This window comes from Globicephala melas, chromosome 1 (genome assembly GCF_963455315.2).
Source record: "Globicephala melas chromosome 1, mGloMel1.2, whole genome shotgun sequence".
Lineage (NCBI taxonomy): Eukaryota > Metazoa > Chordata > Mammalia > Artiodactyla > Delphinidae > Globicephala > Globicephala melas.
In genome coordinates this window covers 14471699-14498897 of record NC_083314.1, presented here as the reverse complement: position 1 = coordinate 14498897, position 27199 = coordinate 14471699, and the positions used below count along the sequence as shown (strand labels likewise).

The following is a 27199-nucleotide window of genomic DNA, read 5'->3' as shown; positions in this document are numbered from 1 at the left end:
CCCTCCCCGTGTCCTCAAGTCCATTCTCTAGTAGGTCTGTGTGTTTATTCCCGTCTTGCCCCTAGGTTCTTCATGACCATTTTTTTTTGTTTTTTAGATTCCATATATATGTGTTAGCATACAGTATTTATTTTTCTCTTTCTGACTTACTTCACTCTGTATGACAGACTCTAGGTTCATCCACCTCACTACAAATAACTCAATTTTGTTTCTTTTTATGGCTGAGTAATATTCCATTGTATATATGTGCCACATCTTCTTTATCCATTCATCTGTTGATGGACACTTAGGTTGCTTCCATGTCCTGGCTATTGTAAATAGTGCTGCAGTGAACATTATGGGACATGACTCGTTTTGAATTATGGTTTTCTCAGGGTATATGCCTGGTAGTGGGATTGCTGGGTCGTATGGTAGTTCTATTTTTAGTTTTTTAAGGAACCTCCATATTGTTCATCCCCTCCCTCATGATGTGTTCTTGAGACAAAGAATAATTTCTTTAAAAATGATTCAAGTTTTTTAATTAAATAAGAAATACCTTAATGTATTTTATCTTAGAAACAATTTCATTTTCTAAAAATCTACATTAAATCCCATGAAGATTGTGCTAAATAAGATAAATCTTATAGCAATATTAAGTAAGATTTACTCATTTTAAAGTTTTATTTTTCTTAGAAAATTTTAAATCACATTGCACAAAAGAAAAAAGTTTATATCTTCAAAACCTAAGTAGCCATTTTAAAATTGGAAAAAGGATTAATAATTCAGTGTTTGAAGCTTTTCTGATTTCTAAATATAATTGCAAGAAAATGGTGCCAGTGTTTTAAATTATTCCTAGATATTTTGAATCTCCAAAGTCACCTTTATTTCTGAAAAATGTTATGTAAGCAATATAATTTATATTCCAGACACACTGCTTTCTAGAACTTCTCAGTTTATGAAATTTTAAAGTCAGTACCCAGGCACATATTCCAAATGAATTTTATTGTACTCCTAAAGGGAAAACAAAATCTAGAAATTGACTCCAAATGTTATTAATCTTTACGGTTAGCTGTAGTATTTATATTTATGGAAGATTATTTCATATGAATGTATATCAGTATCCCTTAGAAAAATAGCTTTGTACTCATGCTTGCTGTCAGACTATCCATTTTAATGACTTTTTTTTCCTGAATATAATCACCAGTGGTCTTTGTATCTACAGACTAAGCAAATTTACATGGTTGCTTTTGATCAATTCTGGTTATAATGACAGGACAACCTCTCAGTGCTTATTGTTTAATTACTTGTTTATGGACCATAGAGTCTCCTTTGCTCAAATCTGCTATTTTCATTTGAAAATGTGTGATAAAGACAGGATTTCAAAAAAAAAATGTAACTGTTTGATCAATCTGCTTATGCTCAGTTGTACAAGAAAGATAATTGAGAATTGACTTCATGTGGGTGCTCAGTAATCTTTCCTTTTTTCCCCTTTTCCTTCCTGTGGCTTTTTTAAAAAAAAAAACAAATGATGGGATTGATTGAACGTAGTGACATCTTTCTGTACCAGCTCCATCTCCTAGCATGTGGGCATTACTGCACTGGGTTCATGTTGGCCAAGCCCCGTGGTTTTATTTGGACTTTTTCACGATAACAATGACAGTGTCACCATTCTTTATCTGTACCATCAGTGACACGAACTGCACCACCATGCTGCTTTATGAGGCAATAACTCGGTTTCCTCATTTATCCACTCAGGAACTGGCTTATTACCTCATAAAGCAGTGTGATTGTACAATTATCAATTAAATCCTAGCTTGTTGAGGCCCTTCAAAAATAATCCCTTTTCCTAATCGTGCTTGGCAATAATTCCCTCTGTCAGAATTCCTGGAACTCTGCTTGTCAAGCTAATATTTTTCACACTGATTAGCTATTATCTGACTTCTATTTCTTTTTGCTTCACAGGTGTTGTACACTGCTAAATCCCAAGAACTGTCTTATATTGTAAAAGGACTACAACCTTATAGGATATACAACTTTACTATTTCTCTCTGCAATTCAGTTGGTTGTATAACCAGTGCTTCGGGAGGAGGACGGACTTTAGCAGCAGGTAAGCAAGTTCTAAAGGACATGAAAAATACATTGTGTATTTATAAACAAAACACCTACAAAGCTCAATACCTTCTTTAGTTTGGACTTAATATTTGTCTTTTCTGCTTTCTCCTTCTCCCTCACTAGCCCTTATTGCTACTGACCTTGACATAGAAAAAGATGACACAGAAAAAGAAACTTAAGAGCCCTGAACATTCCTGAGTTGCAACTGTGTCACCATAAGAAACATAATTAGATGCAGAGTGACTACAGGGCTCCCACCACCCTAAGTCCTAAAGGTGTCCCAACAATTGTTTGAAGTGTTTGGCAGGCTTCTTCTGAGGACTCAGAATACTCCTCCTCTCAATCCTAACTTTTTTTGTGTGGGATTTGGTCTATCCCCTCCTGCCCCATGGAGCTAACAGCAGACATCCAGAAATCACTGGGTTGCCCTGGTGTCATATTTTGCCTTTATTGGATAGGCAGTAGTGTGCTTATTAATCTTTTTATTATGAATATGAAGCTCCTAAGTACATAAAATTGAAATAACGACTTGTTATCAAGTATAATCTTACCAGGAAATAGTTTGTATAATTTTTTGCTTGCTTCACTTATGACAAATTAGGTTCACACAAACTTGATTACAGGTATTAACACCTATATAACCCAATTACTTACCATTTAGGATATTTTCAAATCAGTTTTTCTGTCAGCATCCAACAGGGCTTAGATTCCTGGTGCTCTTTAAGGAAATGTCCAGATGTGAGGAGGTTAAGAGACTCCTAGGCAATGACAGATAGCATGCAAACATGTTTAGCTATGAAAATACTCCTTAGACCTTCTTCCTTACTGTCTTCATATACAATTCCATAGTTTTTGTCTTGTTTTATTTTGTTTTCATTCTGGAAAAACTTGTTTGGCTCAAATTATCTTGTATCAATATACAACAAACTTTAAATATAACAAGTAATTTTGTTTCTTCAAATTGTCCACCAATGATGGGGACTTCCCTGGCAGTCCAGTGGTTAAGACTCTGTGCTCCCAATGCAAGGGGCACGGGTTCAGTCCCGGTTGGGGAACTAAGATCCCCACGTGCTGCGTGGCACGGCCAAAGAAAAAAAAATTTTTTTTTTCAATAATGAGAATGACTCCAAAGTTCCAAGTAATTATGTTTTATTATCTCTGACTGAACTCTTTGCGTTTTTACATATTTAACCTATAGGTACAAGTATTTATGGAGTACCTAGCTTGAACAAAAAACACCGTGCTCCTATAAGAATATTTATTTATTTTTATATACTATGTTATTAGAGAGTTACAGGGTGTGGATAACAGGGGAAGACTCCCTGTCTCTTTTAGAAAAAATGACATAATTTGGGACTAGAGGTTAAAAATTAAAAGGGGAATCTGTCCTGGGGGCTGGAGAAAGTGGAAACAGAAACCACACCAACCAAAGGTTGGCCTGAGATCTAGGGGAGGATAAAGGGACTCCGATGATGTGACCGAGCAGAACTGAAATCACAGCTTCTCAGGGTTGTAAAACATTTCAAAGTCATCTAGGGTGACTGTCTAGCCAATATTAATATATCCTATGCAACATTCCTTCCAAGTGTTTGTCCAACCTGTGTTTGATCCTTTAGTGGTGGGGGAACTACACCTCTCTGGCACATCCTACCATGTTTAGAGACCTCTTTGAAACGCAATTTCAAAGGCGATACTAATCCAAGATACCTCCCTCTGGTTCCTATTGAACATTCTCCTTCCACTCCCTTGCGCGCTGTCCTCACTCTAATTCACCTTCGTCATGACATCACTTCCAATAACATCTTCAGTAACAATACCCCCAGCCAAGTCTTCTCTCCTCCAGGCTGTGTACTGAGGGACCTCTCAGCTGCACCTCACATGCCCAAGTTTCCAGCACTGTTAGGACAGGCTCTCTCCTTTAGATAGGATCTACTCTGTTTTTTTCATAGACACAAACTAAAAGAACTGAACAGAGACATGCCAGTCCCCAGAGACTAGACAGACCCTGGGCATGGAAAGAGAAAGGCAGGGAAAATGTCTATAGAACGGTATCTTCCCTGCTTAATGAACCAATGATCACATCTGTGTGAATGTCATCCTCATTGGTTGCAGTAAGAGTTCCTGGGCCGTGGAACTCGCTGCGCCCCAGTGCTATGTGCTCTTCTTCTAGTCACTGGTGAGGAGGCTTAAGGCCACTCCATCCACTGGAAGCTGAGTGGAGCAGAACTCATCTAGGCCCTCTGAGTCCTCTCCCTGCCTCTTTATCCCTGAAAAACAGAACTTGGAAACCTCTCACAGTCTCCGAAAGCCATGAGATGTGCAGGTTAATTGACTTTTTCAAATAAGAGTTTATTTGTGTATTTTAGGGGAAAATGATAAGCCAGAATGCTGCAACTTGAATTTGGGCTCTGCCATCTACTAGCTTTGTGACCTTGAGTAAATTATATGATCTCTGTGCCTTAGTTTTCCAATTTATAAATAAGGATAACCTATTACACGGGGCTCTCCCGAGGAGTAAATACATGTTAAGTATTTAAAGCAGTGCCCAGCACAGAGTAAATCCTCAAAAAAAATTTATTTTTAATCAAGATTTCTATAACTGTTTTGTAATACTTTTCTCAGTCACAATGTAAATGTTATAGAATGTCTAATCGAATGTTATCGAAGTCATGCAATTTATTTTACAACTTTGTTTCCGTAACAGTATTATAACACAAATATAACAGTGGAGAGTCCTAAAACTAAGGATTGAATGGCAAAAGTAAACTGTAGGGGGGCTAACTTCGAAAAGCATCATTTTTCAGTTCCGTAAGGAGCATGTTGTTCAGAGTTATGGCATGCATTTCAGGATTTTGATCAAAAACGACACATTTCAAATTTGTTGTTTACAGTATAGAGTTAATAATGTGTCATAACCATATTGTTGCTGTGTTTTGCTGTGAGTGCTCAATTCAGTCAGCATCTATTAAGGTTCCTATTTAAAGCACTGGGTGGAGGGGATTCTAGTAGAATCCATTCAAAGATACCTTAATGGTGTCTGCATTAAGGTACTGACAAATAACAGGTAGGGTTAACACCTTGGGGGAAAGGATAAAAGAAAGCTATGGGAATGGAGAATACCGGGATAGATAGCTTTGATTTAGGAAACTGGGAAATTAGCTCAGGTTAAGTGGCACTTGAAATGGACTATAAAGAATTGGTAAATATTTTTGCAGCTATTATACCATGTGTCACTGTTTGAGGGGCTGTTCCATACTGACGTGATGAAAGCTGAGGTTTATAGAGATGTCTCTGTCAGTATAGTGTAGAATAGATTAAAGTGTGGGAATAGAGACTGGTAGACATTCCAAGGGGGCCATGAGAAAGTAAATCAGATAAATAGAAGGAAAGATTAAAAGAAAGGAATAGGGGCTTCCCTGGTGGCGCAGTGGTTGAGGGTCCGCCTGCTGATGCAGGGGACACGGGTTTGTGCCCCGGTCCGGGAAGATCCCACATGCCGCGGAGCGGCTGGGCCCGTGAGCCATGGCCGCTGAGCCTGCGCATCCGGAGCCTGTGCTCCGCAACAAGAGAGGCCACAACAGTGAGAGGCCCGTGAACCGCAAAAAAAAAAAAAAAAAAAAAAAAAAGAAAGGAATAGAGTAGATCAAGGAAGGGAAATCCACAGGTTAAGAAGAGAGAGAAATTGAAGATGACAGTAAATATCCTAGACAGTGGTGATGCCACTAAATCTAATGCAAGAGACGAAGAAAGAACATATGGGAGAAATAAAACCATGAGTTTCAGTTTGATTATCTGATGGAAACACATCCATGACAATTATAACCAGCCAACAGCAGAAAATGCAAATCTGGAGCTTACGAAGGATGCGGGTTTTATAGTCACCTGCATGTAGAAGGAGGCGAAACTATGGATGCTAATGTATTAGTGAAGGCAGGGAAAATACAAAATAAAAGTTTACATCTCAGTGAATGCTCACATTTTGGGAGGAAGAGGAAAGGAGGAATAAAGGGATCAGAGACGTGGTCAGAGTTAGAAAAAGAACGTAGAAAAAGCAGTATCCAAAACCTCAAGGGGAGAGAGAATTCTAGAAGGAGAATGTTGTCAGTAGGGTCACATGCTGTAGGGAAAGTAGGAAAAATGTAAACTGCAAGGAACGTGGGGTCACTGATGACTCTCTGGGCTGCACTCTGATTAACATGGTTAGAGCAGAAGCTGGAAGGTAAAAAATTCAACAGTTGCAGGAGAAGATGGGATAGTAAATTTTAAATGTGTAGTTTTTTGTCCTTCGCCAGCATGTTCCTTCTACTCAATTTCCATTAAAAAAAGAACATATTAACTTTGTTCACATGTGAAATCCTTTCTTTTCTGAAGGAAAAATTATTTTAGCGTTCTTCTGGGAAATTTTTTCTTTCTTTATCCCTTCATTTATTTTGTCAGAATTCTCTGACTCTTCATCTGCCAAGCAGGGAATAAAGTCACTTACATGACAAAAGTATAAAAAAAAATTTTTGCTTGCCACTGGATTTATTATGAAATATACCATTTTCAGGGGTGTTTGGATCAGGGAGAATGGACTTGTTTTTATTAGAATACAAAGAAAACCCCAGCAATTACAGATCCAATATCCTTCTTGCCTCCTTTGTTTTTAATAGGTGAATAAGGTTTTTTTTTCCTAAAATTTTCCTAGGATTAAACCTCTGTGCGTAAGTGATAGATATTAAGTCATAGAAATAAACAGTGAGAAGGTCAGTCCTTTTGAATGGTCAACAGGTTTGTTGACCATTGTAGGAAAGGAATAAAAGTTAAGTTGCAGCTATGATCCTTCCTGCTCTGTTTCTTCTAGTAATAAAGTTACAATTTGGAGGGTATATATTACTCCAGTGAATTCTAATGGATTTGTGAGAAATTTAACTCAAGTCTAAATGTAGTTCATGTGAGTGAAGCGTCAGGAATCAGAAGAAGCCAGCGACCATTTAAAAATTTTGAACAGCACCCAAAATTAGAAGTAGTAGTCAACCTTTTCGAAGCAGTGAATCACTTAAACATGTTATTTTTCCTTGAATCTCAGTCACAGAAATCAAAAAGATACTTGTAAAGATGTATGTTTCATTAAAAAGCTCGAGCATTATAATTTGCTCTCTTTGAAGTATTTTTTCAATTAGATATTATTAGAATTACACATTTCGTCCAGAATATTTATTGCTTTAGTTTTGGTGCCCATGACAAAGGCTGAGAGCTGATGTGAGAGAGGTATTCTCCCAGGAGCGGCTGCATCTCCATTGCAAAATCTTCAGGAAACTGTCATGGGTGGCTTTGGAGTTGCTTCTGGGTATATAAGGGTCATAAACTGATGGACTGGGCACCCTTATACTTTTCTTGAAGATTACCCTTTTAATCTAATAACTTTGTACATTTCCGCCCTTTGTGAATTAAGTACAAATTAAACCTTCCTTCAGAGAAATTCCTTTTGGAGCTCCATTCCTGGAGGAAAAATGTCCTATTTCCTTTACCTGTCATAAAATGACCTCTACACTACAAGCTTAGAAGTGCCCATCTCCCATTAAGCAAGTAATTAGTGGTGCATTAAGATTTTTGTCTGAATCCGAAGTAGAATGTATGTTTGCGGCTGGGTTGAAAATACACATTGTTTTGTATGCAGGTACATAAGTCTTTTCATTGTGAATAGGACCCAGAGTGATTAAACAAGCACTCTTAATATGTTAATTTATAATTTTAATTACAACAATCTTGTATATATAGTCATTAGTGAATACTAATATAAATATGTTTCTACCTTTTTATTCATAATGCATAAACCAATCATCCAGTTACTTCTCTGAGGTTGCCTGTTTTTGTTTCATAATACAATCTTTGTTCTTAGTTATGAATGCATTTTGTTCGTTCCTGTCTTGAATAATCCCTCATTAAGCTAGTCACTTTCTGCTCCATGCTAAAAAGGAAAAATTATCATGCAAATGTGGCATGCCATATTAAAAAGCACATTACCAAACACTTTTGTTGCTGTCCTTCAATTAGTTTCCCTTCTTTGAATTTAATTCCATTTGTTGTTAAACTACCGACTTGATGTATGGACTCATGAATCTCAGGCTGCTGCCAGGAAAGTGGGGAAAAAAAAAAATCAAAGCCTCTTCGAAGAGCTGCAGAGGCGAGCTGAAATGAATTTGCCTCACCTTTGACAGGAGCACTTGAACAGCAGTGAAATCCTCTGCGGATTCAACTTGGCTAATTATCCAATTATTTATTTCAAGAATAAAGGCACTGTTTTACAATTAGAGCAGTGTAAGTCAATCTGAGAAATTTGGTAATGACAGATGACTTAAGTCACTTCTAAGATAAACAGTATCTGTGCACACTTGTCTCACCCAGTCTTTTCAGGCAGCAGTTCTCACGTCTTAGCATCAGGGAAGTCCTGAGTACGCGGAAGGGTTGGTTTTGTTTGTTTTGCTCTTTCGACAACAGAAATTATTTTGCCCTTCTAACCACCGTGTCAAATTTCCATGGCTCTCAGGCAATGTTGAAGTTGTATTTCTCTTGATTAAAAGCTTTCGGTTCAAAGCAATACTTTTTAATTGCCTAATGATATAAGTCAGTTCTTAGGAAAGAACCGCACATTTAGGAGTTCATTTGCAATATAACTGAAAAATTCATTGCATGGCAGTAAAACAATTTACTGTTAATTACAAGGAGAAGAATTTGCTGTAGCATGCTCACAGATTGCCATGAATCATGCAGCACTCCTAGAGATTTATAACAGATGTGTAAGTGGGATGAATTAGCAGGGTTTAATAACAGAGACACAAATCATGCAGACTTCAAGGAGCTTTAATTGATATACTAGAATGTGACGGGCATGAATCACTCAGCCATTCAACAGCACAGTAACATATGGTCAGCTCAATATGCTGCATCTGAAATCGGTTGGTGAGTCGTTGGTTGTCCCATATGGTGGAAGCAATATATTTCTCATGATTCAAAAAAATACATCCTTGTTTTTAAGGAAATATGATGGCAAAGCGTGTTTGTTATTGAACTTGAATGCCAAACTGGGGTTTTTTATAATGCTTTTGACATGGCAGCTTCCCCAAATATAGAGCGGCTACTACTTGTAATACCAGATCGTAGGAGACATTATGAGAACCAGATTGGTGCTTGTTGGCAGGCTTGATCCACAGCGAAGTCTACAGAAGAGCTCAGCTGACGAGAGCTGCAATTGTTAGGGAAATCCTTCAGACTCCTGATAAAGCCAACCAAATGAAAAGGATGATGTCAGTTTCATAGAAGTTCAGGAATGCCCAGATTTGCAAAGAGAATAGAGTGAACTGAATGAGAGACCCTTACTTAGCAGGGTAGGAAAGTGACTGTGACAGCAGCATGACCCCAGTTGTAACAATTGGACACAACATTTTAAAAAGCAACCTCTTAATTAAAGGTTCAGTCCTTCAGGAGCATTCTGAAAGACATCATGGTGGACCAGTGCATCAGCGGTAGCACCAATCCCATGTTATTCCTGAAGGATTATTTCATTGTAGGAAAACAGGTAATCCTGGTGCAGACCAACAGCTGGTAGCACGCAACATCTTTGTATGGAAGCTGGAATCTGGCGGCTTTCGACAAAGCTTTTGTAGCATTAGTAAACCTGACAGACTTGAAAAAGGAATATTGCAGCCTTAGAACTGTGGCAGCCAGAATTTAATGTCAACAATTAAAATTTATTTTGATCCTTACCTACTGTTTATTACTGTTTGTATACACAACAGACCTTACTAATACAGAGATGCACTATTAGATGGAATTACCATCTGTTCAGAGTGAAATGCTGGCATCTGTCTTCGATGCTAAAACTAAAATGATATTATTTCTAACAAAACAAAATTAACTGCTTTTCACTCACCCACTTTAATGTTGAATGTGTGATGCACCCAAGGTAAAGGCTTGTTCGTACACTGTGTAATGACCTCTGTTGCCAGGTCTGTATTTAGATATGTGACTTTCACGGGGCCTCTGTTCACCTTTTGTCATGGCAGAAATCACGCTTTTTAAAGCAGCATTTTAGTTTTCCGATGTATTAACTATAGTAAGGCATTAAAACAACACAATTAAAATGTGTAAGAATTGAACTAGAAAGACTATTGTGTGCAAAATATTTTGATAGATGTGCCCTAAATAAATGCAAGGGGAAAAAAATTAAATAGACAAAAATTCATCTGAACAGAGTTGCCATACACCCACAGCTTTGGGAAAAAATAAACTGTTATCTTCTCTGTTGGACTATTTCTAATTTTCTCCTACACTGACATATAGGAAAGATTTATATTCAGCATGCCCTCCTTTATTTTAAGCCTAAGTATCCTATGAAAAAAGATCTCTAACTTGTAGAAGTTAGAGAATTTGGAGTATCGAGGACAATGGTAGTTTCCACACTGATGTTGGATCCATGATGCTACTTTCTGAGAAGCCCGACTTCAGCTCTATATATCACAAAATAATAAATTTTGTCACACCAACGTTTAATGCATGTACACAGTGCATTAACTGTAACTGTAGTACATTTATTTGTGCTAGAGGAGACTTGAAAATGATTAAAAAATCAATACTTTTCTGTCAGAGAAGCGAGTGTTACTATGCATTTAAGTAGTTAATTGCATAAGCCCCATAAAAGCTTCAAGTTTGGGTAGCAAGGATGCCATAATTACAGTCCAAGCAACTACCTTTTATTGACAGGGGACTTCAGGGAACAGTCCGTGTTGTCATCGCTGCTGCCATATGTACAGTTCAGAAATCACGGATCCTCACACTGTTTATGTGTTGGACGTGAGATGCGTGCAAATTATTGATGATCACCTGCATGACAGCTGGTTAAGGGAGTGTTTATTCATCAAGGAGGTGATTCCCCCTAAATTCTCTAAAAGCACTGCTTTCTGGCCTTGTTTATATCATAGAACACACAGAAAAATCATAATATATATCTGCCGTGCTGAGGTAAGGAACAAGATGGCTCGGAGCTGTGGGAGATAAGCTGGCTGGCTTCCTGGAGGGCTGAGGGGATCTGTGTATCCAGCACCCCTTCTTGGTTTACTATGGAGAGGAGCTGCTTGAAAATGTTCAAGCAGAATTTTGAAACTGGAAGAGACCCTAGGCACAATCGGGTCTGTTGTGCTCTTCAATAAATGAGGTATTACCCAGCAATTCTACCCCTGGGTTCATATCTGGAAAAAATGAAAACACTAATTTGAAAAGATCCATTCACCCCAATGTTCATAGCAGCATTATTACAGTTGCCAAGATATGGAAGCAACCGAAGTGTCCATCAGCAGATGAATGGGTAAAGAAGACATGGTGTATATATATACACAATGGAATATTACTCAGCCATAAAAAAGAATGAAATTTGGCCATTTGCAACAGCATGAATAGACTTGGAAGGTATTTCCTAAGTGAAATAAGACAGGCAGTATGATATCACTTGTATGTGGAATCTAAAAATTGCAACAAACTAGTGAATGTAACAACAACAACAAAAAAGAAGCAGCCTCACAGCTATAGAGAACAAACTAGTGGTTACCAGTGGGGAGAGGGAAGGGGGGAGGGGCAATATAGGGGTAAGGGATTAAGAGGTACAAACTATTATGTATAAAATAAGCTACAAGGATATATTGTACAGCACAGGGAATATAGCCAATATCTTATAGTAACTGTAACTGGAGCATAACCTCTAAAGATGGTGAATCACTCTATCGTACACTTGTAATTTATATAATATTGTACACCAACTATACTTCAATAAAAATTTTTTTTCCAAAAATATAAATGAATGAGTGAGATACTGAAGAACAGAGAGGCCAAATAATGGATTAGCCAATGTTCTATAAGTAGGGTCCTACAGAAGCAGTCTAGAACCTGTTTTCTCCTTTCCAGATCAGTTCCACTATATATCCTCTCTCTTGAAGGGGACTAGTAAACAAAGAAGAAAATGGGAAAATTGATGTTGTTCTTTCCTCAGTCAGAGAATAGATAGTCAACAAGAAAGCACTGAGAAGTCTCTGAGAGTCTGAGGGGAGAATCCTCTCCTCTTCTGGACGCTGAATGGAGAGCACTTGCCAACTGGGAAATCGTGGCTACGTGAGCCCGGATTTTACGTTTGAGTCCTAGTTCCAGGGCCCTTTCACAGGTGTTCGGGCCTAACAGCATTTGGCAAATCGCATTTCCTGTGACATTTGCATCTCTGAGACAAAGTCAGGATCATTTTCCACAGACAAGATGCCTGAGGATGTCTCATATTAGTCTTTCCCCCCTCACACCCCTGAAATGAGGAATCGCTGTGTGTTCCTAGATTGCTGTCTTCCTAATGGTTGATGATGCTTTACAATATTGACACAGCCATGCAGTCTTCATAGACAACAAACTCTTCCTTGAGAACAGATTTGATTTTAAAGACCTGTCAGCAAGCACTTCTCATTTAGTCTTCAGTTCTTATCCTAAGATGGTCAAACTCCACACTACGTAAATTTTGCAAGTGTAAACTTAGCATTATGATATGCTATTAATCAGATTATAAAGTAATAAATGCTGCATAAAGAAGAATGTATATTACGCAGTGTTGTATAAAAGAATGCTTGTAAATAGGAGAGACTAGAAATTGGATCACAGAGCTAATGCAAAAAAATACAAGAGCACCGTAATTTTATTCCAAGTGGAAACAGACTTTGTATGTTGCTAGTCTTTGAATCTAAAAGCCTAAGTATCTTATGAAGATCCATTTTATACTTTATGCTTATAAGAGGATTTTCTAAGTAAACACAGATTCTAAATGTGGATGAATTGAATCATTTTATAATATGTAATTCGAAAGATGCTTTATTGGCTAGTAAAAATAGTGCCCTGTATTGGAATAGAAGTTTGCTTTGTAAAACCTAACGCAATTATATTGTTTTTAAAAGCAGTTATTTTCAAAGTGTTCCACTGAAAATTTATCCTCATGTTGGATGGGAAAACTGAGGCATATAGGTTTGAAGTGATTTTTGTAAAATCATACAGAATTGGATAAAAAGTGAAAATTATATCTCTAGGAGTCTGCAGAGACTTTCGCATTATTCCATATTGTCTCTCTCTTTTTTTTAGAAGATGTTGCGGGTAGGAGTTTATTAATTAATTTTTGCTGTGTTGCATCTTTGTTTCTGTGCGAGGGCTTTCTCTAGTTGTGGCAAGCGGGGGCCACTCTTTATCGCGGTGCGCGGGCCTCTCACTACCGCGGCCTCTCTTGTTGCGGAGCACAGGCTCCAGATACGCAGGCTCAGTAGTTGTGGCGCACGGGTTTAGTCGCTCCGCGGCATGTGGGATCCTCCCAGACCAGGGCTCGAACCCGTGTCCCTTGCATCAGCAGGCAGATTCTCAACCACTGCGCCACCAGGGAAGCCCCGTATTGTCTCTTAATTTACTGTCTTGTGATGAACAAATGTATACCTATAATCCCTTCACTTTGATGATCTGAGCCATAATCTTTAATTCACCTGTCTCTTAGTGAGTCTGTGTTTGCGTGTATGTGTTTAATAGTTCAGGAGTATCTTTTTTCTTATCATTATTCTACTTGTGAATGTATATGAGACCAGTCTCATTTAATTGATTGAAAGTTCCCCTCTGGTCTTAGGGGAATTCTGAAGATAGTGACTGAGTAGGTACTCACCCTTTCAAGTGGGCTGGGTTGACTCACAAGTGAAACTGTAACAGACCAGCTGAGAGTTGTTTTTTGGGTTTTTTTTTAAGCAAGTGAATAAAATGCACACACACAAACACACACACATATATATACTCTAGTTCCACTCATTCTCTGTGGTTGACTTCCTAAGAATGGTGTAATTGCTCAGCAGAGCAATTCCCCTGTGAATCTAGAAGCACTCCACGACTTGTTAGACTTTAAATAGTCAACATTAATTTTAGTGGATTCTCAATGCATGTGTCCTCATTGATTATAATCATTTGGTCATATTTTAAAAATTGCGTGCTCTCACTTTTAGTAGACGTTCAATCAAACAAAACAAATAAACAAGCAAATCTACTGAGTTGCTGGAATTCCTTTGATTTTGTTTTGTTTGACTCTGAAATTATATTCCTGACTAAGAAGTGATTTTCGATGATGCATCCATGGGGAAAGGATTCTGAATACAGTAGTGGTACAAATTTTCATTATCCCCATCCAGATGGGTGATTGGAGTAAAGTGAAAGAGTACTAGATGTCAAACAAATGCGACCTTGAGAAAGTAGCTGCTTTTAAATAAGAATAAATTTGTTTTCTACACCTGTGACTTTATTTCTGTTTTGTAAACAAGTTCATCTGTGTCATTTTTTAAGATTCCACATACAAGCGATATCATATGATATTTGGATATCACTGGAATAGATGGTATTCTTCAAACTAAAAAGTTCAAGTCTTTGTGTGCCAGATCACTAGGGAATCTTAAGTGGAATACAGGAAAGTAACAGAAAAGCTCAAAATTCCTATTGTCTGCTCCTAAGTAGAAAATTTTAAACAAATGAAAAAAATATAATCGGTCCTCCATTACTTGCTTCTCTGACCCCAAGACTCAGAAATCTTTGGCAGTCCTCCTTCCCCAGTTAAGCTAATAGCCAATGAGGGCTTCCTGAAATTTTACAAAGATGGAACTCCAAACTCTGGAGATGAGCTTAGTGGGAGAAGAAGTGTCTGCATGGCTTAGCTTTTTATTTTGTTTTGGATTATTCTGAAGAGGGATCATAGCTTGTAGAATGAAGTCTTTGAGAACCCAGCATTTAGCTAATTTTTGGTAAAGAATACTAAAGGAAATCATGCATAAAATTTACAGATCCGTATATATAAGAATAAAAATATCACGTGGCTCACACTGGCGGAAGATGAACAGAATTGTTAATTATCTTTCTAAGTTGATGAACTTTTTACTCACTGCCCTCTCTTCTTTACTAAAAATGAAAATAGAATCACAATGAATTGTTTCTCTGTGGAAAGCTGGCCAAGCTTTCTAGAAAGTAACAAATGGTCATTGTTCGAAGCTGATTTAAGGTGAATTGCCTTTCTTGGTTTAAGAATATTAGTTTTTGTATTCACACCATTCTATCTTACATGTACTGAAACAGGCAAAAACTTTGTGTCTGCACAAGGCTGTGTTAACACAGGTGTAAGTTAAGCTCCACAGCGTTAGTCTGGGTCCTCAGTAAATAGACTTGGCGATTATGACATGTGTTCCTTTCTTCATTTTCACCCCTCAAACCCAGCTGACACACTTCGAGTGGATACGCATCTCATCCTACAAACCCAACTGCTTAAGAAAATGAAAATCGAAACAGGTCTTCATTTTCAACAACTCAGTTGTTAATCTGATCTGTTTCCAGTAGGTTTTAGGGGAAGTCTCAGAGCTGTCACTCCTGGGGTTTCCCAGGAGGCTCCAAAGAAATGCCAGTGTCCCTGGACGTCAAGGCGCGCCGTGGCCCCAGTGTGCGTGTGAGCCCTGGGCCCTCACTGCCCAAGGCTCAGGCCACTGCTGGAAGTGCTGTGGTCACTCCAGGGCCCCCGAGGCTGCCTGAGTCTGTTGTGCCTGGACAGGAGTTTGCAAACCGCTGAGATCACAGGCTCATTCCTTCCTGTGGATGCTTTGGCTTTCAGAGTGGTGTTTGTTTTTTTGTTTGTTTTAATTTAGACCAGTAGCTAAGCTTTAAAAATCAGAAAATTCCACATAAAATGATTTTTTTTTTAGGTAACAAAATAAAAGATTTGACAACACTGGGTTGTCATTCCTGAATCATCCGTGGGCTGGCACGAATTAGTGACTGTTCACCCCCTCCCCGCTCACCGGTTTTTCTCAAACCCCACTTTCTCTTGTCTCCCTAACGAGCCCATTTCAACCATTTCCTTCTCCTGCTTGGCCTCTGTGAATTGCAGCCCTGACTCAATACCATGTTAAGACAAGGGACTCTGCCCTTTGTGATCAGTAGCCACTAGCTTGATAGTCACTGGCTGCGGGATTCACAAGGGATCTTGTAGCTCCTGGGTAGGGCAGGGGTATTCTCTCGAAAATGGAGAAGCCATGAGCCATTAGAGACCCACAGGCACAGAAGCTAGAGCAGTGAAGCATCTGCTTGGTAAAGAGAATCTGGGTGGTGCTCCAACAGACTATAATATGTAGTATCTGTCAGGTCGCAAGAAAGAATAGAGAAATTATTTGTAAGAAAAAAACTTTGTTTAATGATAAAAGTGTATTCAGCATTCAAAATGTTGTTTAGTTACATTTAATATTAACTCTGTTTTCAGTTCCTAGACCATAGAAATACTGGAGGCCATAATTGATTTGATTTTGAGTTAATGTACACAGGTGCATGTGAACATATGTGTGCATATCTGTGTCTAGAGATAGGAGCCAAGTTCTTGAACGTAACAAGGGTTTTCTAATATTTAGCACCAGCCCAACTGAGGCCACCTCTGGTTGAAGGAATCAACAGTACAACCATCCATCTGAGGTGGCAGGCACCTGAAGAACAGAATGGACCCTCTCCTACATATCAGCTGGAAAGGAGACAGGCAGCTCTACCAGCTCCAAGGGCCACAATGATGAAAGGAACTCGTTTCACAGGAAATGGATATTATAAATTTCCCAGCTCCACTCACCCATTCAATACAGACTTTACCGGTAAGTGTGCTTGATATCACTTTCTTTACGAGGCACTAAGCCCTGGGGTATTTTTAATGCTTTTGATATGTCTTTACAATGAATTTTTACTACACCTGTTTATAGAGATACTAATGTAGCCCTTTTATAACTTTAGCTTGATTGTGTCGACATATTTATCTCTTCAGTATTCTGGAAAAAAACAAGTGGGTTAAGTGGAGGAAAGAAAAGAAAAAAATATATATACTAGATGTGAAAAGGCAGTGGTGTTTTTTATTTTTTTTTCTTCTGCCCACACTGCGTGGTGTGTGGGGTCTTAGTTCCCAACTGGGGATCGAACTGGTGCCCCATGCAGTGGAAACACAGAGTCTGAACCACTGGACCACAAGGGAATTCCCTGAAAAGGCAGTCTTATTAGATCAAAGTATGTGCTGGAAATGACTCTTGGACGCTATTTACCAGAATGTGTCGGAGTATTCCTCACTTCCTTTGTGGAAAAGAGTTCTGTGGGCAAATGAGTTTGAGAAATGCCCCCATGCTATTGGAGATTCTCAGTATACATCAGCTTATCCAGTCTCTGAAAAGAATTATAAGAAAGCTATTTAACTGTTTAACTATTCCTAACTCTTATTTGATGTAGCTCTTTTCTTTTTAAAGTGTAAAAACTGTTAATACCCTATGTTCTATGGAGAGCATTATGGGAAAAAGTAATTTCAGGGAAAGCGTACCTTCTATGGGTCAGGAGTAGAGTAAGGCAAGCAAGGCACAAAATTTAAAGGCACCCAAAACTCAGTAATCCATGTAAATGATATTTTAATACAATATTTTTAAAATAAAAATCAATGCAAAAAAATCCCCAGTAAAATATAAGAATTTTAAATAAAGACAGGATCCAATCCTCACTGTGTGAGCCAACCTCACACGTCTCACTCAATTTCTGGTCTGACTGGTATTACAGTATTCTGGAAGTCCAGTTATCTCTATGAATTACACTTTTTAAAAGCACTATTTCACTACAGACGTAGAAAACTCTCATTATTCATGATACACACTTTATTTCCCATTAAAATTTTTTAAAGTATATAATATGTGTTACTCTGTAAACTCATAATGATATTAATTTAATCCATGAGAAAGTCATTTTGGAGCAAATAGCTAGTCTTTCCGATGCTGCGTATGTTGAGGACAATGAAATGGAATTTGAACTATAAAACGTAGCTCACGTATTTCATTTTTACTTAGAATGGTAAATAGTTTGCTTTTAAGTGAGGCTGGCTGCTGATGTATATTTGTAACGAATCATGATTATGTTCTAGCTGTGATATATTAAGATTAATGCACGCTTAACCACTGGACTAGTATATCCACCTCCTCACTGAGTATTAGAAATTCAACCATTGAGCTCCCCTAAAACGCTCGACTTCTACTTAATATTCGTAAAAGTCAAAGAAAGGGAAGAAAAGGAAACATAAGTATCTGGGAAAGAACCTGTGGAAAAAAAGTCAAAGGCTTTTTCTCAAATGGAACTAGAACTGACGTCCTGGTCCAACATTTGGCTTGTGATGTGTTTCTTCGAGGAAACAGCCTTCGTTTCCATTCATCTGGGTCTCGCTGCGGCAGGCATGTCAGCTCGGATTTGCTGGCTAGCCAGCAGACAGGTTTTTGATGGGATCACCTACTGTTGTTGCTGTGAAAGATAGAGTGGCCCGTCGGCTGTTAATAAATTTAGTCGTCTGCGCTGTCTCCCTAGCTGGCCTCAGACTCGGAGGTGCAAGGGCTAGGGGCAGATGCAGGGTCTGGGAAGTTTTCCAAATTCCTCTTTAAGAAAGTTAGGCCGTAAACACTGGCCTCCCTAAGCAGGATCCTTCTGTCTATAACAAAGCCTCCAGCTGCACAGAAAACGTGTTTGGAGTCCACAGCATTTGAAGGACAAGACAGGGAGATCACAGTTTGGGCTTGAACAACTCCCTAGAGCTTTGGCGATTCCTGGAGAATAAGCAGTTCTTCTGCATTCAGGCATGTTCTGGGGCCTCGCTACCTCCTTTTTATGAGAAGCTTGGCTTACTTTCGAGTCTCTCTTAACTGTTAAAGTAACCAGGTCTCCATCAAGTTATTGGTTTGACCCTTTGGCTCACCTGGCAGATTCGGCTGGATACTTTTATTGAAGCAGGTTATGGTTTAACAAAATTTCCCCAATTAATGAACCGGGACAAGTTTACAAAACCAACTCAATCAATAGCTTTCCTTCAACTTGGATCTTCTTACGTAGAAAGGTAAATGTATTATTAGCATCATGCACTTGTTTTACTTGTATATTCTTTCATCCAATCCCTCTGCAGCATTAGAAGGTAGATATTTTTCCCCTCATGGAACATGAGGAAGTGAGGTTCCAATAACTGGCTCCCACGTGGTGCCACAGCTACTGAATTTTGGAGGTGAAATGTGAATTTGGAAGCTTCTGGTTCAAAAGCTGGTGCTTTGCCACAGAGCGGGAGGGATAATTCTGTGGACAGTAGCTTGGAAGTTGTGGAATAATAAGTATCTAAAAGTAATAAATGAGGATGGAAGATGAAATAATGATCACCCAAATAAACCTTACTCAACACTGCTAAACTTTTTGGATTTGTCTTTCGGTTTTTTGGCTTTTCAGGTAGCAAACAGAAATAGTATTGGCATTATTTATTACTTGCATCTCCAAAGACATCTGGGGATAAGATTTTTTTTTCCATAGCAATTAATTCTAGAGTGTGCCTAAAGCTAGATTTTTAACATCAAACAAAATTATTTTAAGTGGGCTGAAGTGCTGTGTGTCAAACAGTGCTTTCAACTCACGTTCCTATAAATTTCATGCAGTTTTTATATTCTAAGGCAAATTTAATGAGCAAATCCTGATCATCTCTAAGATGATGAATTATATTTAAAAAGTGAATAATTATAAGAAGAACTAAGATATCTTTTATTTTGATTCATTTCAGAATCTCAAACTCTAACTAAAAATGATTCGTGAAATATGAATGGAGATATCAAATGACTCAAAAACAAATATACAGTGATGTGTATTATTATACATATTTTATGTAAGGAAAAAATGTGAGAGTTCACCCATCAATGACAGGATTTGTAAATACATTCATTCCATGGTCATAGCAATATGTTGAAAGTCTAGGTATAAACTATCTCATTATTACAGTTCAAGAAAGGAATCTCTCATATAACTCCCCCCTCTTCCATATTTGCTTTAAATATGTTACCTCATATGACAGAATGAAAACAATTCAAACATATGAATATATGTCTGTGTTGCTTACTGTATAAATCAGTAAGCTTAGTATTATAAATGAACTCTGTCAAAATCTACTTTGGGGCCGAAAAATGAACCAGATGAATCTTTTGTAGGATTTACGTTTGATCGCTTTTCCTTTCTGATACAAGTGTTCTTTCAAAAATCTAATTTCCAGGAAGGGTGTATTATCAGTCATTTACATCATAGTATAAATAACTCCCCCATTTCTTTATGATTAAGGATGAGGGCTTTGGGAACAGACTAACAGGAGTTTCAGATCTATGCCCCATTATTTATTAGTTAAATGTAATTAGACAAACCACTTAATCACTTGTGTGCCTCTGTTTCCTTTTCTTTCAAATTGGCATAATAATACTACTTACAATATTGATATCTAGCAGGTAGGTAAGGATTAAAGGAGATAGCTCACCTAATGAACTTTGCACAGTATCTGCCACACAGATTACTTTATAGTCTTTAAACATTAGCTATCAGCTATCACTCATTGAACAAATATTTATGAAGTGCCTACTATGAGACAGGAGATTTTCTAAAAGTCTTCTGCAAGTCATAAAATCAACATTCTATTAATTCGTCTGCTGCTGCACATACAAGATATGTTTGCCTAAATGTTGTATCTGGGGTACGAGTAATGTGCAATTTCTATATTAAAATGTGATATTTAATTTTGTTATTGAAAACAGTTAAATTAATCTACCTAGTGTTGAGACACTATATAAACTACTTTCCTCTGGGTCTTATCATGCTCATCTATTAAACTGAGGCTTGGCCAATTCCTTTAACTTCTAAAATTCCAAATCAGTTAGCACAGGTTATTTAAGTAGCCTCAAAAATTCAAAATAGAAGTTATCACTAAGGCATCTGTGAGTTTAAAAACACTTAGATTTTTAATTGTTTTATGATTCTTTCATATAATATACTCACAATTTAAGGTTTACAGAAATGTAAGCTTTCTCTCTACTAATCTGAAGAATTTATGGGAATAAGTTAACTTCTAGGGATAACTTAAGTGATGTGAGGAAAATTACTCAATATAAAATGGATATTCAGTTCTTGAGTTATATCAGAGGGTGTAAAGAAGACACAAGTTCAACATAATTTCATGATCTTGGAACTAGAAAATCATGTGAACACTCATAATGAAATAGTCCCCTGATTACACGGGGTTAACAGTACTTTGTCCTTCCAAAACAGGAATAGCAGATAGAGCATCCCTCCCACCTACAACAGGAAGGAGCTATCACCGTGTTTCTGGAGAGAAAAAAAAATTTTTTGCTTATTATTTTCAGGAATGCAGAATAAATCCACTTACACAAAGAATTTTGCTAGTAATCAAAGGGAAGCTGGTAAAAACAGCAAACTAAAATACTGCTCAGTTTGGCATTCCAAAGGTGACCCTCTCTCTCCTTGTCACTTGTTTTTCCTATTAGTGGAAAACAGGTCCATGATCATTTGGGGGAAGGTTTGACTATTGTAGTATCCAGACGCCAATCACACCAGCCTTTTAAACTGCCTTTACTGGTGAACCTGCCCAGAAATCAGGAACTGCCTTTGCAGAGATCTTTGTAGCAACCCACTGGGGAGATGAACACACATGTGCACCTGGATGTAATTCCCTTTTATTTGTCTTCATGAAAAATGTGATGACTGATGTTGAATATCTTGCAGATGAGAACTCTGTACACTTTCTTCATAATAATGCCGTTCAAGGACACCAAATGATTGTCTTACATGTTTGTCTCTTAGTATTTGCCTTCCCCAAAATGGCCGAACTAAAATGCCTCACGATCCAGAAATACAATTAATTACCGACCCATGAAAAGAGAAATGCAACCCCCCAAATCAATATCTTTTAAAAGCGTATATTTTACATTTTACTGTATGATATTTATGCTTTATTATTTTTGTATTATTTTCAGTGAACTGAGGCAGTAAAACACTGCATTAAAGGAAAGCTGATTCTAAGCAGTTACAGTACAGGTATAAGTAGGGCAAACTCCTTCGATACACTAATTAGTAAAAGCATATTAATTCTGACCTTCAACACCCTTGGTGTCCCACTATTTGTTTTCCTCTGACTGGGAGCAAGTAGTTTTGCCAGAAAGTACTTAGAAAAAAAAAAAAAAGAAAAAAAAACACTAAATAAAACACCAAGTCTTTTCAAAGCCTATTTAAACCACAAAGTTATTTAAGCTTTGATGTTAGATTTTGGCCACAGTTATTGAAAAGCAGCTCTATGAATCGACTATATGGCCTAGCAGTTTAACAATAATGATACAGAAAAACAAAGGCAAGAGTAAGAACACGGAACTTGAGAGCAAAGTAAAGAAGTGGGTCTTGGGCAATGCCGGGGATCCATGGGTATTTCTGATGCAACTGAATCAGAAGAGATGTGACTGTCTGGTTGAGCTCACCTTTATGGACTGAGAGAGACAAGGATCCAAATACATATCTTCTTAGAATAACAGAAGTCAGACTAACCTATGATAACTAGAGATATTCAGAAGTGAATATTAAAATTGCTTAGTTTTTATTACCTTCAGTAGAGAGGTCCAAGTAAGTTCTTAGGAAATGCTTTCAGATGACACTGAAGGGTGGCAGAGGACCGTGCTTTTTCCCCATTCATCAACTTCATCAGAAAGGCCAATTTACAAGGGCTGCATTTGTTTTAACCTTGCATCTTTAAGGTGACTAATTTTGAAGCACATTTCTGTAATGTTGCCTTGTGTTTGGAAAGTTAATGGTCGGGTTGGTTTGGAAGTAAGTTGTTTCACTTTGGAATTTTATCTCAGATTGCACAAAATAATCATTTCAACACAGGGATTTTTGTCTCACCAAAATTTTTAGACCTTTTGGGGGCTTTGATATTGCTCAGGTGGTCAAAATGAATGCAATTGCAAATTTGCCTTTGCATGAAGAACCCTTTCCTTTTTGTAAACTTCTCACAAAGTCAATCTAGAGCAGGGGTTACAAAATTCTCCTTTAAAGGTCCAAACAGTATTTCTGACTTTATGGGCCAAGAGATCTCTGTCACAACTACTTAGCTCTGTCATGGTAGCATGAAAGCATCCATAGACAATATGTAAAAAAATAAGGGTAACCAGGTTCCGATAAAACTTTATTTGCAAAAATGGGCAACAGACTGGTAGCTTGCCTATCCCTGGTCTAAAGTCTAGTTCTAAAAAAAAAATATTAACATAATTTCATCATTAATGATACATTTTTCTTCCGCCCTAATGCCAGGAAGCCTAAAGATAAGTAGAAAGGAGCTCAGATAAAATAAATGAGAGAAACCAACACAACAAAGTAGGTGGTAATGCTTGATAAGTGAAAGTATCTTGAAATAGCATCTTTTCTGCTCAACAGAGCCTTAGGTGGCCAGAAAGTCACCCCAACATTGACCATGCCAATACAATAGAATAATCTTTTCCTTGCAACAAACTGTTGTTAGCTGCTAACACTCTTTTAACCAGCTTAAAGCATCTGCTTTCCCCATCTCTTTTATTACCAAAAAAAGATGTATTGTTGCCTGCTATACAACTGTACGTGTGTTCTCACATACTCGTGCCATACTGTCAAACACAGGCTTTCCACCCTGTCCCTGGGTTTCCTAGTAGTCTCAAATTTACCTACGGTACTTAAATTACCCAGTGTCTTTTTCTTACAATACATTGGCCATTTTGGAATCTTATTTAAGGCTTTGTTGCGAAAGAAAAATGTTTCTGTCTCTTCATGACATTCTGCATCAAAAAAAAGACTAATTTTAGTTCTCCTTTCATCCAATTTAAATGAGTAGAAAGAGGAACTTCGAGCAGAAAAAGAATCATAATGGTCAGCAGTGATAGTGAAACTAGCACCTATGAGCTGATTGCTTTTTGATTGAATAAAGTGAAAAATTTTGTATATATTTTCTTAGGAAAAAATAATTAAAATATTTAAAGATCTATAGTTACAATTATTTTATATCAGTTAGGTTAAATATAACACCCATAAAAAAGTATTGTGATTAACTCCAAAGTCAGAAAGAGAAAGACAAATACGGTATGATATCACTTACGTGCAGAATCTAAAGTATAACACAAATGAACTTATCTACGAAACAGAAACAGACTCGCAGACATAGACAACAGACTTGTGGTTGCCAAGGGAGAGGGGAGTGGGGGAGGGAAGGATTGGGAGTTTGGGATCAGCAGATACAAACTATTATAGGTAGGATGGATAAACAACAAGGTCCTACTGTACAGCACAGGGAACTATATTCAATATCCTGTGATAAACCATAATGGAAAAGAATATAAAAAAGAATGTGTGTATATGTGTAACTGAATCACTTTGTTACACAACAGAAATTAACCCAACATTGTAAATCAACTATACATCAATTTAAGAAATTTGAAAAAAAATACACATGTAATTTTACATTAAAATGTTTGGGGAAAAAAAAAAGATTAACTTCATTTCCAGTCAGATAGAAAGGATTCCAATAATATCATTGTCAAAATTCTGGATCTTTCAAAACCGAATTCTAGTGGCCTGAAGAAATGTTTTATGAGATCATGCACTAAGAGTTCCTTTGGAGTGGGGAAATTTCGAGAAATATTATGAAGACCTTATTTAAGGTGTGTACGTTGTAGGAAGCTCACAAACATCGCCCTCAGGCTGGTTTGGAGTTTCAAGAAAGGAAACTCAGTTACGTACATTCCCTTGACTGAGGCCCAGTCTCAGTTTGGAGGTTCTTTGACCTTAAGTGCAACCTCTGAAGAGGTGCAGGAGGAGGCTGAAGGGGGAAGAAACGCCTGCTTAATCATTTGGGTCATTTAAGTCATCTCTGGCAGCGGTGGCCATGTCATCCCCACAAATAAAATGGGCCCTAGGAGAATTTCATAAAGGAAAGATAAGGACTTATGGGAAGTTCATGAGAATGAATAATTTAATGGTCCTTCCATCCAACGAGGCAGAAAACGGAAAAAAAACTGTAGATGCCTCTTTCTTGGCTTCTGCGTCTCTTCACATCCACCCCTTCCCCTGATACGTTCCTTCTTCTGTGTTTACCACTGTGTTTACCAAAGTGAGTATAACTGGGTGCCTGAGACAGAAACCTGGGAGATGTCCCTGAATACCACTTCTCACTCCCTTCCTCACATTCCATCAGTTGGTCCTCCGCTAGCCATTATGCCTCTGATACATGTCTTGGAAATATCCACTAGTCCTATAGCTACTTCCTTGTCCAGGTCTATGTGTGGGTCTCTAAATCAAAAGTTTCACTCTTTTACAGGCTATTTTTTTAACTACTAATATTTCTTATCACGTTGCTAAAAACCTTTCAAAAGTTTCTCATAAAGATGCCCTGCATGAAGTCTCTTCTGCTTCCCTGCTTACTGTTCAGCCTCACCTGTTCATATACCTCCTGTGTTACTCTCCAGCTCTACAGCCATCTTCCGGTCCCAGCTGTTTGAATCTACCACACTCTTGAATGTCCAGGTCTTTGAAGATATTGATGCCTTTCCCTGAAATGCCTCCCTTTACTTGCAAGTGCTTCTTTTTCCTGTTACCTGGCTAATTCCTCCTCATCAATGAAGTGTCAACTGAGCTATTCCTTTAAATAGCCTCCCAACAACCTCTCCCGACTCCATGCCAAACCTAGATTAGGGGCCTCTCTAACTTACTGCCACAGAAACCAAGAATCTCTGTTTTAACCTTTATCACATGCCGTTACAATTGCTTGTTCACTTATCTATATCCCCAAAAGGCTGAAGTTATGACTGTTTTCTTCAGTTATAACATTTGTGCCTTGCACATCCTAGGATCCGTACTAGATGTTCAATAAATGTTGAATAAAGAATTCACTAAAGGAGTTAGTTAGGTAGAAAATGAAAAATCCATAAGAAAGATTGCTTAGCTATGAGAATTACTTAATGATGAGATTTGCAATGCGTGAGAATACATCACAAAATGTTGAGAGCTACCCTTTTGGAAGTATTGACAGTTTAGAGTGATAACTCAATTTGTTTAGTCTCTATTGGCCTCAGATGTATAAGAAAGTATGTTTTAAGCTATATAGTATTAGAGACAAAAAAATTCTTATTAATGACCCTTAGTTGCTGGTGAAGTTACTTCTCTGTCGATTATTATAGCTAGAGCCGTTTTCTGTCCCACTGCAGCTGTCACATGGTATTGCTGGAAACAAGATGTTGCACGTGTCTTAGACACAGGATCTCCTTAGGCTTATTAAATTTTGAGGTTAATGAATATTTTGACACTTTTACCTATACATATCATTAGGGCTTATTGCGATAGGTTTAGGATGACAGTCATAATAAACATATATAGTACAATAAAAAACATTTTTAATCTTGAAAGTGCTTTATAAACAGCAGTGATCAATGCTATGGATGGATTAACAGCATCAAATTGATTGAATTCTATTTCAAGGGCAATGGAGGTATTGACGTCGACATTCTAGTTCAGAAGGAAGACAGCAATGGCAGTGGTAGAGTGCAGGTTTTGGAGTCAGACTCCCCAAGTTGAAAATCTGGCTCCTCTACGTGCTGGTGTTTAACTTTGCATGAGTCACTTCCCCGCTCTCCAGCTCAGTTTCTTCATCTCTAAAATGGATTATTGTAAAGTTTCAATGCAGGAATTAGCACACAATATCATAATGGTCATTATTATATATGCATTTATGGCTGACATTTTAAAATTCGGGATTTTGAATTATGTGCTGTTCCATTCATTCATGTATTTTATATGCCTAAACCACATAAATCTTGATGATATTCTTTTATAACCTCTCTCTACCTCATATCCCTCTGATCATTCACTTTATTTTATTCAGTCTATGAAGTTCTGACCTTTGTTTGTTTGGTTTTTTTTAGTTGCCTTTCTTCTCTGTCTAGAGGCTTAGATGTTCTGCCTCTCATTTCTGCATTTCTAGTGGCTACCTTTACATTTCAACATGTGCTTATAAATCTAACTCTATTTTGTATCTTTTCCTCATCATCAGTCCTCTTAAAAAAGAAGACTTTCCCAATGGTTACAGGTTTTCTCATCTACCAATCACTCCTCAATCTACATTTTTTTCTGCCCACTTCTTTCCTGTAAATGCTTCCTTCAAGATTATCAATAATTTTCA

General features: G+C 37.7%; 1 protein-coding gene across 1 annotated transcript in view; it reads left to right on the top strand.

Annotated features, from left to right (window-relative positions):
* Window positions 1-27199, top strand: part of USH2A (usherin) — a 773776-nt gene that overhangs the window by 200420 nt on the left and 546157 nt on the right. Inside the window, exons 19-20 of the mRNA XM_060289919.1 lie at window positions 1942-2086; window positions 16554-16788. Of these exons, the coding sequence (XP_060145902.1) occupies window positions 1942-2086; window positions 16554-16788 (380 nt within the window). The remainder of the gene's footprint in view (window positions 1-1941; window positions 2087-16553; window positions 16789-27199) is intronic.